At 47.5% G+C, this 16,393-nt stretch overlaps 1 protein-coding gene across 1 annotated transcript; it reads right to left on the reverse strand.

Annotated features, from left to right (window-relative positions):
* Positions 1–14,407: 14,407 nt before the first annotated feature.
* Positions 14,408–15,515, reverse strand: LOC123166933 (protein GOS9). Its single transcript, XM_044584755.1, has 3 exons — positions 15,398–15,515; positions 15,028–15,252; positions 14,408–14,945 (listed from the first exon to the last, which is right to left on the reverse strand). Exons 1-3 carry the CDS (start codon positions 15,398–15,400, stop codon positions 14,694–14,696), a joined length of 480 nt encoding a protein of 159 aa, XP_044440690.1. The 5' UTR covers positions 15,401–15,515; the 3' UTR covers positions 14,408–14,693.
* Between the last annotated feature and the right edge of the window lie 878 nt (positions 15,516–16,393).

Raw genomic sequence — 16,393 nt, forward strand, 5'->3', positions numbered from 1 at the left:
GGGGGCGCGCCTACCCCCCTGGGCGCGCCTCCCTGCCTTGTGGCCGCCTCGTTGCTTCCTTGACGTCCACTCCAAGTCTCTTGGATTGCGTTTGTTCCAAAAACGATCCTCGCAAAGGTTTCATTCCGTTTGGATTCCGTTTGATATTCCTTTTCTGCGAAACACTGAAATAGGCAAAAAAACAACTTGCACTGGGCCTTTGGTTAGTAGGTCAGTCCCAAAAATAATATAAAAGTGCATAGTAAAGCCCATTAAACATCCAAAACAGATAATAAAATAGCATGGAACAATCAAAAATTATAGGTACGTTGGAGACGTATCATTCAGATTTGTCTAACTTTTGTGGGCACTTTGCTTTCGTCTCTATCACAGAGCCCACTAAGGTAGATGAAGCATTTCTGGAGCCTGAGTGGATTCAAGCTATGCAAGAGGAATTACATCAGTTCGAGCTGAATAATGTCTGGGAACTAGTCAAGTGACTAGACCGTCGCAGACACAATATCATCAGCACAAAGTGGATCTACCGCAACAAGCAAGATGAAAATGGCCTTGTGGTGAGGAATAAGGCACGGCTTGTAGCTCAAGGCTACACACAGGTTGAAGGAATTGATTTTGATGAAACTTTTGCACCTGTTGCTAGATTTGAGGCTATTTGCATATTACTTGCTTATGCTGACCATCATGACATCATCTTATATCAAATGGATGTGAAAAGTGCATTCCTCAATGGTAAGCTTGAGGAAGAAGTATATGTTGCTCAACCCCCAGGTTTTGAAGATCCAAAGCATCCTGACAAAGTCTTCAGACTCAATAAGGCCCTCTATGGCATCAAGCAGGCCCCTCGGGCGTGGTATGATACTTTGAAGGAATTCCTCATGAAGAAAGGCTTCAAACCCAGTTCACTTGACCCAACTCTTTTCACCAAAACCTATGATGATGAATTATTCGTGTGCCAAATATATGTTGATGATATTATTTTTGGCTGTACTGACCAACGTTACACTGACGAATTTGGTTATATGATGAGGGAGGAATATGAAATGTCTATGATGGGAGAATTGAAATTCTTCTTAGGTCTTCAAATTCGTCAACAGCGCTATGACATCTTCATATCTCAGGAGAAATACCTCAAGGATGTATTGAGGAAATTCGGCATGCAAGATTGCAAAGGTGTTAAAATCCCTATGCCCACAAATGGCCATCTATGCACTGATGAAAATGGTATTGACTTCGATCAAAAGGTATACCGCTCCATGATTGGTTCTTTATTGTATTTATGTGCATCTAGACCAGATATTATGCTTAGTGTTTGCATGTGTGCCCGCTTTCAAGCTACACCGAAGGAATCACACCATAAGGCTATGAAGCATATTCTTCGATATCTAGCTCACACTCCAACACTTGGATTATGGTATCCCAAGGGCTTGGCTTTTGATCTCATTGGATATTCAGACTCTGATTATGCTGGTGATCGTGTGGACCGCAAGTCAACATCGGGCACATTTCCTCGGATGATCCTTAGTCTGTTGGTCCTCGAAGAAACAGAACTGCGTATCACTCTCTACTGTTGAAGTTGAGTACATTGCTGTTGGTTCGTGCTGTGCTCAGTTGCTATGGATGAAGCAAACCCTCAAGGACTACAACGTTAACATGAAGAACGTCCCTCTCTACTGTGACAATGAGAGTGCCATCAAGATTGCTCATAACCCAGTTCAGCACTCGAAGACAAAGCACATTCAGATTCGTCATTATTTTCTTCGTGATCATCTGTTGAAGGGCGACATTTCTATTGAGCATGTGAAGACTGAAGAACAGCTAGCCGATATCTTCACAAAGCCCTTGGATGAGAAGATATTTAGCAAGTTGCGGTGTGAGCTAAATATCTTAGAATCTTTGAATGTCCTTTGAAAAGGACACACATCCTAACACTTATGCAAAATTGATGACTTAGATGTGCAACACACGAAGTAACGTTCTTCTTCAATCAATGAAGACTAACACTCTAAGTGTGAAGAAATTAACAAAGAATTTGATTCTTAGAGCCCTACGACAATTTTACACGGCGTCTGAAATCATCATTCTTATACGGTGGGTCACACCACCAACAAAAGTTGAAAATCTTCAATTTGAGTTTTTCCTCTTTTTGAATTTCCTCAGTTGTTCAATTTCTTCAACTTTGCTTTATCTTCACTATTTCCTTCATTGTTCTTCATTGACTATATATATATATATATATATATATATGAGTTTATGTCCTCTAGAACATTCACTTATTTATATTTCTTCAAGTTGCTTTTTCTGCTAAGTGAATGTGACCGGACCCTCCCCCTCTATGCTAAACTCAACCCAGTCTGTTCACAAATTATTCATGTGCGTTCTATTTGAAACCCGTTCAAAATCTTCACTTTGTCCTTGTCAGCTGAAGAATTTGCGAACGAAACATTAAAATTTTCATATCTAAATTTTCGGTTGTTGCCGCTCAAACCGTTCCACATTCCACGATATGATTATCCTATTCACCCATGATCTCACACGATCTCCACCTCTCTGTACGTGGGTGACACATGTTGCACGAATGAGAAGGGTCGGGGGCACGTTCGTCCATATTCTTTGGGCAAGTGGTTTTTCACCTTGGCTATAAATACCCCTCACCCTCCTCACACTGTGTTTTACTCCGCTCAACCTCACTCCCTCGCTCGAGCTCTCAAAACCTAGCGCCGCCGCTACTTCCATCATCTTCGGTGAGGAAGAGCTTCACTGCCTCGACCTCATCGCCGTCGTACTCGCGCCGGCCGCGGATTTCTTCACCCTGCTGCCGCCGTAGCTGTCTTCCTCCGCCAAGTTAGGGCGTGGAAGATCTGAACCGATGAGCTTCAAATCTACTATTCACAGTTCGTCGTGTTCTTCATCAAGGGTAATTAAAAGTTACTTTTACTGCCCTTGTTGATTCTGATGATTTCTACAAAATCTTCAAAATGTGTTTATTCTTCAATCTTCACACTCTAAACACCTCACACGAACATCTGTTCTTGATCTCTTTCTCTAAGCAACATTTTTCTTCAAGATTCCTCAATTGTGTGGATTTTCAATCTATACAAGTCTGGAACCTAAGTCAAAGAACGCTTAGTGAAATTCTTCAAGACACATCTGGTCAATTTCCTCAAACTCGTTCTTTTTGCAAAAACTTTTGAGAATGCATATGACCTCTCCAAATTCTTCGCACCTATACTCTGTTCATAGGTACACATGTCCGTTGCTGAATCACTAGGTTCTCATCAACTTAACTCATTTGCAGTGTTCCTCGAAGAAAAGTTACATACCTCGTTAGAGAACTCAATCGTTCAAAATCCTCAGCTGAAGAAAATGGCCGACGGCAAGAAACCTCAGAAGGGAGGGAAGAAGTTGGAAGTCAACAATGCTTTTGAGATACCTGAATATATCTATGCAGGGTACTGCACTCCTCATGAGACAAAGAATGAACGTAAAGTACACATTCAGAGGATTGAGAGGAGATGGGCCAGAGAATGGAGGGAATATCGCTATGTCACTCCCAAGTACATGAAGAAATTCGCTGTACACCTTCCATGCCCAAGACCTCCATTGGCACCAGGCCAAGAAGTTGATCCCTCTAGCATCAGAAGAGGTGAGGATTTCCCCAAGGAGTGGGCTAAGCATCAAGCTAAGTTGGCCAAAATGGCAAAAGAGGCAGTGAAGAAATTCAATGAAGATCCTGCTGCTGCCACTGCTGAGGCCTCTGCTAGCAAGCCTAAGAAGGCTATGCCCAAGAAGCCCGCACACAAGCCTAGTGCTTCTGCTTCAATGCCCTCACGGCCAAGCACCTCAGAAATTCCCTCACGGCCCAGCTTTGCAAAGCCCTCACGACAAATTTCTCAAGCTCCTCCTCCTCCTCCAAAGTCCTCAGCTCCTCCTCCGAAGTCCTCAGCACCTGTGAATCTTGCCTCGTGCCAAAGGACAATTGGCATCTCAATTGCCTCAGGAGCCTCTGCAAGTTCTTTAGCTCCTCCGAATTACTCAACAGGCCCCACTCTGCTGAAGACCAAGGCTACTGCTGGACGAGGCACTAGACCAAGTCCTCACAAGAAGCAAGTTGCCTTCCAAGTACCGTCTAGTGAAGACGAAGCTGATGATGAGGAACTCGCTGAACTCATCAGAGACAGGCAGCACCGGGCCGCTAGAGCCAAAGGCACAAATGTGCCTCTGCTATTGGATCCAAAGTTGATCCTTGATTTCATTGATCTCTGGCACAAGGATCCCAACACCCCTATGCCGGACTTCAACCTCACTCCTGGCCAAAGTCACATGCTGACCGCCTTCATAGGCGAGGAAAAATGGAAATTTGAAAAGGCCAGGCAGCTGAAGAAAGCGCAGTACAAAAAGGAGCGCTTTCTGAAGAAGAATGTTGTCAAAATGACAACTGATGAACTTGTGGCTGTCCAATCTGAAATTAAAAACCTCAGTGATGAATTTGACGCGTACCATGCTGATTGGCTAGGAGCCAAGGTCAGATTCGTCAAGTTGGCTGAAGGATTCACCACCAATGTTGTAGCCTCAACGCAACATGAATCTCCTCAGGCTGAGGCTGAGGCTTAGTCGACTGAAGAACATGCCAACATCGCTGATGAAAATCAGGCTGCTGATGAAAATGAGAGTATCAGGGCTGATGCATCTATTCCAACCGCTGATAAAATTGCCAGGGCAACCACTAGTGTTGCGCCTGAGGAACAAGTCAGGCCAGCTGAAGCATCAACCGCTGAGCCTGAGGAAACTGAACCAACCAGGCAAACTGAAACAGTTGTGCCTGAGGTAATTGAACCAATTTCCTCTGCTCCTCCTGCACCAACACCAAGTCTAGTTCTTCCTTCTGCATCAGAAGCGAAGAAAACCAAAGCTGCAGAGCGAGCAGCAGTACAGAAGAGGAAAGCATCTGCTTCATCTCAGTCTTCAGCATCGAAGAAGATGAAGATATTGACAAGCTCTTTTGAGAATACCATTGATGTTGTTCCCGTCTCAAGCATGCCATCAAAGGAAATCATTCCTTTTGGTGAAGAATATGTGATCCCAAGCGGATCTGATGAAGATGTTCCTTCTGCTGCTTCTTCGGAGCAGTTGGACGAAGAAATTGAAGTGGATGATATCCCTTCAACTCCAGTTGTTTCATCGCCAGTGCCTCAGTTCAGAGCTGAAGAGGCAGGCGTTGAAGAATTAAGTGAAGAAGATGAAGACGTGGACATTGGGAGCACCACGCCTGTGCTGAATGATGACTATTGGGAAAGTCATCATCCTAACTCTGCCATGTTCACACCACTGCAACAGATTCCTCAGTCCCCAGTACACACTAAAGTTCAAATGGGCTCTGACGAACCTCGCACCACTCCTTCCATTCCTGAAGAAATTCCAGCCACTAGTGCTGATGAAAATGCTGATGAAGAAAAGAAGACCCAGGCTGCAACTGAAGCAGAAACTGAAATTCCTCCGCCTGTTGTTCCTGAGCATGTGATTCCTAAGGGTGTGATGCAATTGACTGATACTCCTCAGCCCAAACCGAAGAATCCCTTCTCTAAGAAGCAAAACTTCAAGGTTGATGACTTCTTTCACGAGCATGTGTTCTTCACAGACTACAACCCATATGACTCTGCTCGTCTTCGAAGGAAGCGCTTCTTGACCACCAGCCAAGCAAACTTCTATTCTTCACTGCTTTTTGATAAGGACAAAGTCTTCGACCATCAGCATATTCCTCATGTGGACATCGAATCGCTGCCTTCTTCACACCAGTCCTCGGCGTTCTGCATGACGCTGGATTGCTCAACTTCTGCACCGATATCTGTGATTGGAATGAAGAGCTAATTCTTCAGTTCTATGCAACGCTGCACATCACCGGAAATGCTGAAGATGTGAACTCTTGGGTGTTGGACTGGATGACTGAAAACACTCACTTCAAAGCACCGGCCTATGAATTGCTTCATGCCCTGCCTGTCAGTCCTCCCCTTGAAGGTTCTCGTTGTATATATCATGAACCTGAACTCACTGATCACTACATGCAAGTGTTGATGAAGCCGCTGAAGCCCGGTCAAGCCCCAAGGACCAAATTCCTCGTGAAGGAATTGCTGTATGTGCCACGGACTGTCTATGACATTCTGACCAAGACATTGAGTCCAATCAAAGGCCACGACTCGAATGAAGAAGAGGTCGTTGGCATCATGAAGAATCTGCTTTTCAATATCATCCATCGTGTTCCTGTCAACTACCATGATTTCTTCATGAGGACTCTTGCAAATGTTGCACTGTCACTATTTGAGTTGAAGCCTTACGCTCCCTGGATTATGAGATTCCTCAGATCAAGGTCTTCACTCAATTACAAGGCTGACACACTCAACCATGGCAGCTACTTGCCCCCCATTGAAGTCCTCAAGCGGACATTTTTCTCAATTGATGAAAAGGGCAAGGCCACTGCTGTTATAGATGAAGGCATTCGTCCATTGGATGGTCAGTTCCGCAAAGCTGCATCTTACTCCACCAATGATGACTCTGCCACTCATGACTCTGCCGCAAATGCTTCAAAGCAAAATCCTCAAGGCACAACTCCAAGGGTGATGACTGATCATGAGCTTCTCCTCAGTCTTCACCAGAAGGTCGATCGCAACCACAAATGGGTTAAGCGTCAGTTTGGTTCAATTCTTCACAACATGACAGCTACACACAATTCAGTGAAGAAGAACCACTACTACTCCATGAAGTATTCAATCTTACCTGGGTTGTTATGTATCATCTTTATGGTGAAGAAGATCTGAAGCAGATGGGTTTCAAGCAGGACTTTGACTGGTCTCAACCTCCGTCGAAGAAATTCAAGAAAGTCAAAGTTCCCTCCTTGGTGGCCAGCTCATATTCTTCATCACGCGAGACTGGCGTGCATGAAGATTTGGACGACACTGCGGCAGGCCCTACTTGAACAACCGACCCCAACAACGCTGGCGCTCCTCCATCGACTTCCTGATGATATTCTTCAGGGGCGTTAGTCCTCACTTTTCGTCCCTTTTGGTCATTCGATGACAAAGGGGGAGAAATTTGAGTTAGTCTTCAAGCGGGTCTATATATGGGCGGTTTTTTTGCTAAGTTACAACTCTCGTTCTTTTGAAGACTTTATTGGATCGAGTTGTAAACTTAAACCCGATGGTGGTCTGATACTTTTGCTATGTTCTTCTCCATGCTATTTCCTCATTTATGTTAATGCACGCATGCTGAATTACATCAGTCACCATATTTCATCATGCATTTCAAATTCTTCATATCATATGTTAAATGCGTGTATGAATTACAAGATATAGGGGGAGATCTCCATGATTCTACTCTTCAAGTGTGCATTGCTTCAAAAGCAAATTCCTCACTATGCACATCTTCAGGGGGAGTTCTTCTATATCTTGCAATCAAATTCCTCAATATCAGTATTTACACTTCATATGTTTATCCCCGTTGAAAACTTAACCTATATTGTCATCAATCACCAAAAAGGGGGAGATTGTAAGTGCATCTAGTGCCCCTTAGTGATTTTGGTGTATTGAAGACTTATAGGTTAAGGGACTAATGCGTTTTTGAGTGTACATAGGTCTATAAGTCTATGAGGAGTTTGATATTTACAGAGAAAGTCGACCCCTAAAAATGAATGTCTTCAACTGAAGACTTTGGATTTATGAAGACTTTGAAAGTGAAGAAATTGGTGTGACCGTGAAGACTCTATATTCATGCAAGGAATATGAAGTGTGAAGACCTTGTTTTCATAGTTTCGTTTTTCTCTTTATTGAGTCATAGGAAACACCATACTGTTAAAGGGGGTCGAGAAAAACTAAGGAAAAGTTTCCAAGTGATGCTCATCTCAAAATCCTACACCTACCAATCCTTTCGAGTCAAGCCATTGGAAATCTCATGCAGTTCAGTCAATTTCTTCAGTGACAGAGACAAAGTTCTTCTGGTCTCTAAGGAATTTGTTCTGACTGAGGAGTTAGGAATTCGCCAGTGCGGATTGCTTACAACTGAGGAACATGATTGCCCTGAGGAATTTGATAGTCAAATTTTCGACCGTTGCTGTGCTATGCGCCAGCTGTCCCAAAATATCTATCCACCTAATGGTCATATAATTGAAGGGCATTTATGTCTTATCATGTCGGGCTGCTCCTAGGCTATAAATAGCTGCCCCCTACAACCACTAGCTGGTTGGCTGCTCCGAGAGAAATTGACACTTGTCATTGAGAGCATCCCATCCTCCGAGGACTTTGAGCGATAATCATCAAGTGAGGAAAACCCAAACCCAAACACCTACAAACCCAAAGTGATTGAGCATCACTGAAGAAATTGTTCCTGTGTGGATCCGACGCTTGTTACCTTTGAAGACTGTGCATCTTCCAGACGGTTAGGCGTCATGGTCTTGAGCATCCAAGAGGAAATTGTGGATCGCCGAGTGACCGAGTTTGTGAAGGTTTAGAAGTCACCTGAAAACTTACCACGAGTGATTGGGCGAGGTCTGTGTGACCTTAGCTCAAGGAGAATACGGTGAAGACTGTGTGTCCTCAGGTTTAAATACCTAGCCGCTCCAACCAGACGTACGACTGTCATAGCAGTTGGAACTGGTTTACCAAATCACTGTCTTCACCGAGCTACTGGTTCTATTTCCTCAACCCTTCCATTTCCTCATTACTGTGTTGTGTGCTTGTTCATATCTGTTTGAAGACTTTGACTGAAGACCTTCTCAATTTCCTCAGTTCAATTTCTTCAGTCTGTTTGTCTTCATCCTGTTTATCCTGTGCTTACGCTTTCTGTATTGTGTGTTTGTTTTCATTTCATCATGATGTCTATACTTATGTTATGTTATGACTGCATCTGAGTACTTATTCCGCTGCAAGTAGTTCTTCGCTTAGGAATTTCCTCACCCTGAAATTCCTCAGTGAAGAATTCATAAAAATCGCCTATTCACCCCCCTCTAGTCGACTTAACGCACTTTCAATTATCCAAAAGATCATCGGAGTTCATCGCCAAACAAGTTCTTAATTTCAACAACTAAAATAAGATAATATATATAGGAGGAGAAGCGTCTTCACCACTTCCTCGCTGGACCTTTGTCCTTCCGGTCGCTGGTGTAGCCGTAGGCATCCGCGGCTGGTGGAGGATCTTGGTCGTCGTCGAAGGAGGTGGAACTCTGGTTGTCATCGTCGGACGAGGAGTCGGAGAGGACGATCTGCCCCTTCATCCGGCGCATGGCCCTATCCTGCTGTTGATTAAACTTGGCAACCCGAGCCGCCTCCGCCGCTACCTCCTTCGCCTCGTGCTTCAACTGCTCTATGGCAAGCCGGAGCGCCTTCACATTCTTCCGCTGTAGGCGGCGAGCGTTCGTCTCCGCCGTCGTCAGCGACCGACAGTAGACCCAAATGGAGCCGCTCGTCCTCGTCGGCCTCTGCTGGCATCTTGTGGTGGCGGCATAAGGACTGCTCCGCCGCATCCCTCTCGCTTGCTTGCTATCTCTCACGGTGGACAGTGCGCCTTCGATTCCGGAGTGTGCGTGCGGGCCGACAATACGCGCACTAGCACCCACCACTGTCCGCGCGGAGCAGCGGCCGATGGGGGAAGGGGACGGCGCGGGGGTGGAGCCGACTGCGCTGCCCTAGCGAAGCTGCGTGCGGGCCAGGAGGGGTCAGCTCCGGCGTCCGCGTTGTGCTGATGCGGGAGCGGCAACGGCACAGATCCGGAGCTGCCCCCGTTGTCCGCCTTGGACCGCTCCAAGGCAATGCGAAGGGCCAGCTCCTCCTCGACGTCGAGGTCGGAGCCGAAGTTGCTGCCAGAGCTCGACATTGCGCCGGATTGGATCGGAATCAAAGAGGGAAGAGGAGAGGACGGAGCGAGAGAAGAGAGTGATTGAGCTGGGGTTCCGAGCGAGAGTCGGGTTGGGGTTTTTGTGGGACATCCATGGGGTCGGCAGTCGGCCGGGTCTGTCAAGTCCGACATGGCGGACGCACCCCGGCGTGCCCGGGCCGCCCTATATCCGCCCTACATTTGGGTTCATGAGGGGCACCGGACAGTCCGCGCATTTGAGGCCAGTTTGAGGCGACCCAGTGGGTCGGTTTTTTTTGTGACCGGAAAATGTCGGTCGGTCCGTCCGGACATTTGAGATGAGTTTTGAGCGCCCGGTTATAGATGCGTCAAGATGAGGGAAAGCCCAGAAGCACTAACATGCTAGACTACTGAATAAATGTAATACTATCTAATAGGGCCAATTCCAGTTCTGCCCCTAACTCGAACTCACTACTCAGTTTTGCCCCTAATTTTTAGGTATGCTCAGTTTTGCCCCTCCGCCGTTAGTGTCACTTATAGAAATGCCCTTTTGCACCGTTACCGTCCGGTCAAAGTACTTTGACCATCCAGAAAAAAATAGCAGAAAAAATAAAAAAAATATGAAATTTGGTGGGATCGAAGATAGTCATGTCCGCAAGGCGCGTGCACATTTTTGTGTTGGTTGGACACTCCGGGAGCTCGTGGCAAAGGAAAACAAAAATAATTTATGCCTATGAACAGTAAATTCGAAAAAATAGCAAAAAAGTTTAAAAAATTGAATTTATTTGGCGTCAAAGAGGCTTGAGTGCACAAGGTGCTTGCAAGCTTTGGTGATCAAATGACGTACGAGGCGCTCTAGAGAAAAAAAAACAAAATAGTGCATTTTTTCAAAGTTTTTTTAGCTAAATTATTTTTTCTCCACGAGCTCCTACGATGTCCAAACACAACAAAAACGTGCACACATCTTGCGCACCTGAATATCTTCAGTCCCACGAAATTTCATAATTTTTTGATTTTTTTTCTATTTTTTTGAATTTACTGTTCGCATGCGTACAAAATTTATGTTTTCCTTTGCCACGAGCTCCCGGAGTGTCCGAACGGCATGAAAATGTGCACGCGCCTTGCGGACATGACTATCTTCGATCCCACCAAATTTCATATTTTTTTGATATTTTTTGCTATTTTTTCAGGATGGTCAAAGATCTTTGACCGGACGGTAACGGCAGAGAAGGGCATTTGTATAAGTGAAACTAACGGCGGAGGGGCAAAACTAAGCATACCTAAAAATTAGGGGCAAAACTGAGTAGTGGGTTTGAGTTAAGGGCATAGATGTAAATGTCCCTATCTAATAAGGACATCTTCCTCAAATGTTCTGCAAGCATCCGGACCACGTTGTTCGTACGTAGTTTGCCATCCAACACGATTCTACATCGGTCCACCGAGCGTCCGGAGCACGTTTTTTCCGGCAAACTGGTATCACTTTTTGTGTGGGGACTTTGACGGGAGTCTAGACATCTGTCTGGCCAATTAAAAGGCACAATGCACCGTCTCTACTCTGCGTCCGCTCACAATAGCTAGCATTTGGGGGGGAAACTTTGTGCTAATAACTGCGTTAGACATTTGTGAATCTGACGAAAGGTGCTAATTATGCTTGACTAGGCAGTCATTGCTAGATTAGGCGAAGCTTAGTAGCTTTATAGTAACTTTCGTATAAAGTTAGGTCATTTATTTTGAAATGGAGGGAGTAGCTGTAATTGGGGAAGCTAGTTTTTTTACCAAATGCTTATGAGTAGCATTTGGCGGAAGCTAGTAGCTTAGCTATTAAACAAATTATAAGTCATAGCTACTATTTTTTTAGGCGAACATTTGCAATATAGGGTTGGATGGATAGCTTTTGTATACGTGTCCGGATACCAGTTTGGACCGATTTTCGAACAAATTCCATGTTTTTTGTGGGTCTGTCCTAACAACTTCATAACGGAGTCATGGTACTCTCCGGATAAAGACCAAAATAAACTATGCATTTGCGGTAAAAATGTTTACCTAACACAAAATTACATGCTTGTGCTAATTCACGGGGTAACAGCGATTAGGCCTATTTTATGTCAATTAAATATGAAATTCAGTATCGAGGAACGTTTCATGTTCTGGGCATACCACCGGAAAGAAACCTGGGCTCTCCTCGAGACAACGCATCTCATGATTGGCAGTCTTTCTCTTCTCAATAGACTTCTTACGCCTGGACTGAATCTCACTGAAGTTCAAGCGCTTAATCTGAGCTTGGAACACCAAGCTCATCCCACCTGCAGCCTGACCGAGATGTGAGAATCATTTTCCGATTTACATTCGTCCAAGATAGCCATCGTTCCACACGAATGACAAGGGTGACAACGAGATGACGTTCAGCCTTATTTGACCAAGCCGTTAGGGTCTTAGGGACGCCTCGCCGCCACCACCGGAAGCCCCCACATGCCCTTTGTCAGAACACTGGACAATATGGGCATCCCAAGATCTGAACTGAAGGAGAGTCACTCATCTTTTCATAGTGTCGTCCGGTTAACTTCTTCCTTACCACTCGGACGGATCTCTCTGCCTGTCACGTTTGGAGGACCGGAGAACTTCTTGCAAAGAGTTTTTTTTTTTTGCGGGATTTGCAAAGAGTTTGTTAGAGCAACTCCAACGCGCCGACCCAATTGGACGATGATTTTGTCTGTTTTTGTTTGTTTGGATCGGCTCGGCGAATTCCCACATCCGCTTTCGTGTTTGGGTCGGCGCTTGCGCCCAACACTGACCCGACCTATTTTTTCGGCGCGCAAAAAAAAGAACACAAATATTTCGAAAATAAAAACACATTTATTAAACATTAAAGCTGGACACGAAGGCCGGTGAGAGTCTACGCGTCCACATTACATTAACTAAACATTAAAAAAACTAAACTACGAGGCGGCACGTTGCCCTAGGCGACCTCGTCGTCGACGTCGGGGCCGGTGAGGTCGATCAGCGTTGGCGCAAGGGCGGCCCAGGGGAACGCCGTGTTCCAGACGACGGCGATGTCGGCCGCGGGCTATGCCACCGCGGCCTTTGCCTGGCGCACCTCCTCCTCCGCCTCGCGCTGCTCCTCCTCAGCGTCGCACTCCAGCTGCTCAAGGTACGCGTTGTCGCGGCGCTCCTCGGCCAGCTGTTGCTGGCGCCATTGCTCGAGGTACGCCGCCTCCTGCCTCGGCGTCGCCCCCATCTAGATCGGCGGGCGCTCATCCACTCGCACACTACTCCCGTCCACGAGTAGCGCTCGACGAGCGTCGACTCCGGCTCGGCCTTAACTGGGGACGATGGGGCCAGCGGTGGCACGACGCAGTCGCCGATCGCGGACAGCGCCATGGCCTCCGCCATGCGCGCCTGGTATGCCGCCTCCTCATCCTCCTCCTCGTACGCCGCCCTGCGCCGCTCGTCCTCCCCGCTCTCCCGGGGGACAGCCGCCATGGCGGCCTGGTAGACAGCCTCCGCCTCCTAGTCCTCGTCGTGAACGACGATGGGCGGCGGCGGGGAGCTACGGGAGACTTCGCGGACGCCACGCCGCCTGGCGTCCTCGTGCTCGAAGGCGAACCAACGCGCCCAATAGGGCAAGTCGGCGTCGTAGGCGGAGTGGAGGCGCTGCTCCGCTGTCAGCATCGCCCGCCGGCGCCGCACCTCCTCCGCGTGCGCCCTTGCCAACCACGGCGCCGCCGGCACTGGGATTCTCTCTGGATCCAAGTGCGAGTCGTGCGGCAGGGTGACATCGAGATAGGGGAGAGGAACGCGGTGCTGCCAGTGCCACTCCGCCTGGTGCACTGGCACGCTCACGCGCTGCCTCGGCCGGCGGAGGCGAGGGAGAGGGGTGGCGGGGGCCTTGCCGTTGACGAAGAAGAAGCCCATCGTGCCGGTGGCTAGGTGGCTAGCGTTGCCGCCGACGGGGGAGCAGTGGGTGGCGAGATTGGGACGGGGGGCTTCTGAAAGCGGATGAGGACGACCCACGCCGGGTGGAGATGCGGCGGACACCAAGAAGACGCGCGATGCGTCTGTGCCGCAGCGCAAATTTGGGCCGCAATGCGTCGGCGCGGACGCAAAGCGGACGCGTTTTGGGTTTAGGTCGCCATATTGGGCCTTCATTTTTATCCACGCCGAGTCAAACGAACGCATGCGAACGATTTAAGTTGCTGAGTTGGAGTTGCTCTTACTCTGTCTGTAAAGAAATATAACTTTACGCTAGTTTTGACCCAGCTAACCACGCCATCTTTGGCAGGCCAGCTCCCGGTAAACAGAGAGCCCGGGAAACAGAGAGCCTTGAGCTCGCTGAACTCGGCACTTCACAGATCCGTACGGCGGCAGCAGGCTTGAGGACCCGGGGTCTGTCCTGACCAAAGAAAGCGATTAATTTCGCTATGCTGCCGGACCCTGCTACCAGGAAGATTCAGCTTGATCCGACTGATCCCACGAAGACGGCGTCATCGGGTCTAACCTAGATGAGAAACAGAGCTTTGTATGCCAAAGCTACGGTTTGAACAAAGCATGCGTAGGAAAAATACACACACACACGAAGGTGAAATTCACTTGATATTAGAATTATGTTTCTTTTCATGATCGGTGTCCAAAATATTGAACATACAGCCTTTTAATCTCTCGAACTTCATATGTCATGTAATTCAAAGATTCAACATTGCAAATATTCAAACGGCCAGGGCCAGGTACCCGATTTGTCGAAGCAACTAGTACTCCTTCTGTCTCAAAATATAAGACTTTTATGGTCCGATTTAGATGCTGAACAATGGATGGGACCAACGAACATGGGAACTCGAGATGCGAGACTGATCTCGAGTTGTGAATTAGAAGGGGAGGACGTAGAAGCCGATGGCGTGGAGGTAGTCTCCGGCGCGGCCGAACATGCCGACGACGCTGCCGTTGTTGAGCACGGGCAGGCTGTAGTGCGTGCTGTCCACCGTGTGCCCGAACGGGCCGTAGGTGGCCTGGTTGGTCACAAACTTGATCGAGGTGATGCAGAGCTCGATCTCCTTGAGCTTGAACGGCCCCACCGACCAGTCGACTTGGGTTATGTACTCCGACGGCCCCAGGGTGATCTGCACGACATGCATACAAGTACGTCTATCAGACCAAGAAAAGAAACAGGAGTGACAAGAAGTGCGTGGATCGCTCGCTCACCGTGTCCGGGTCTTCCTTTTCGCCTCCGGCGCCGCCCCAGGGCCCGGCGGTGTGCAGCTGCTTGTCCTTGTCCCTGTAGGTGAAGCCGACGGAGTCGAGGACCTTGCCCCAGCGGATGGTGATGCTCTCCAGCCGCTGCGGCGCCACCGTGATGTCGTGGGCGACCCCGTCATCGCCGCCCCACGTCCCCAGCTTCACCACCGGGCTCGGGCTCTGGCTCTGGCTCTGCACGCACACACAAGACAACCAGCTGCCATGAGTCCAGTGAAGATAGATAGCACAGCATGGACCTTTTCTCTATCTTTAAACGGAAGGAACACAGCATGGAGGTCAGCTCATGCATGGGAGAGTAGACAGGGCTAGGACAGACCATTTCGCTAGCTCTCGCGCGGCCGCACAACGAAGCACCAATAGAAAGTTGAGCTGATCAGGCAGGCGCTTGAACGAATTTTATATGCAGCAAAACACAGGAGAGTAGTAGTTGGTTTGGGCGGATGCGCAGCCTCCACGCCTCCTCCAACTCACGCATGCATGTGTATCCTACTCGTGGCTACTTCGATTTATGAGGATTTAGTGCCGTTTAATTTGTTGGGCAAAGAATTTAGTGCCGACTCTGACGTTTTTGTCACGTTGCTTAATTAACTACTAAGTACTAGCCTCCAAAATGGTGGGGCCTAAATTTGAAACCACACTACGTAGCTACTGCCGGTCCTTACCTTCGTGTGACACCAAAAAAACCTTTCGTTTCGAGATATTTGTCTGGTATTTTTATTTATGTATTTCCTGGTGAAGACTTCATGAAACTGTGGCATGCAAGTACACTCATTTGACCTACCGCCGCCCCTTAAATATGCAAGTACTGAAATCGTGCCAACGGAGGATATGGTAGCAGCTCCTCCTTCTTCGACAAGATGTCCTCGAACCTCTCCATTATCTTGGTCGCCGCACATTCTCGCTTCACACTCTCCTCCCACTTCTTTCTCTGAAACTCTCTTCTAACCTTCTTGAACGGTTCTTTTAGGTCCGATTTCTTCCTCGGTGGCTTGGGCGGCGATCTTGGCTATGAATAGGTTTCACTTCGGTTGCCCATTCAATTTCAACCAACTTCTTGAACACCGTACACACACGAGAAGGCTACAAAATAAAACATTGTCAACAATGCATATCCGGTTGCACAACTATGCATAGATATCCGGCTACAAAACTATGCATATCCAGCAAGTGATCAACAAAACTATGCATATCCAGCAAGTGATCAACAAACTATGCATAATCCGGCTACAATACTATAATTATCCGGCAAGTGACCGACAAAACTATGCATATCCGGCAAGTGCCCAACAAAACTATGCATATCCAACGAGTG

This window comes from Triticum aestivum, chromosome 7D (genome assembly GCF_018294505.1).
Source record: "Triticum aestivum cultivar Chinese Spring chromosome 7D, IWGSC CS RefSeq v2.1, whole genome shotgun sequence".
In the NCBI taxonomy this organism is placed as follows: Eukaryota; Viridiplantae; Streptophyta; class Magnoliopsida; order Poales; family Poaceae; genus Triticum; species Triticum aestivum.

Coding starts and splice junctions, on each gene's coding strand:
- LOC123166933 (XM_044584755.1), bottom strand. Junction 14,946..15,027: donor AAAAGGAAGACCCGGACACG/GTGAGCGAGCGA, acceptor CATGTCGTGCAG/ATCACCCTGGGGCCGTCGGA.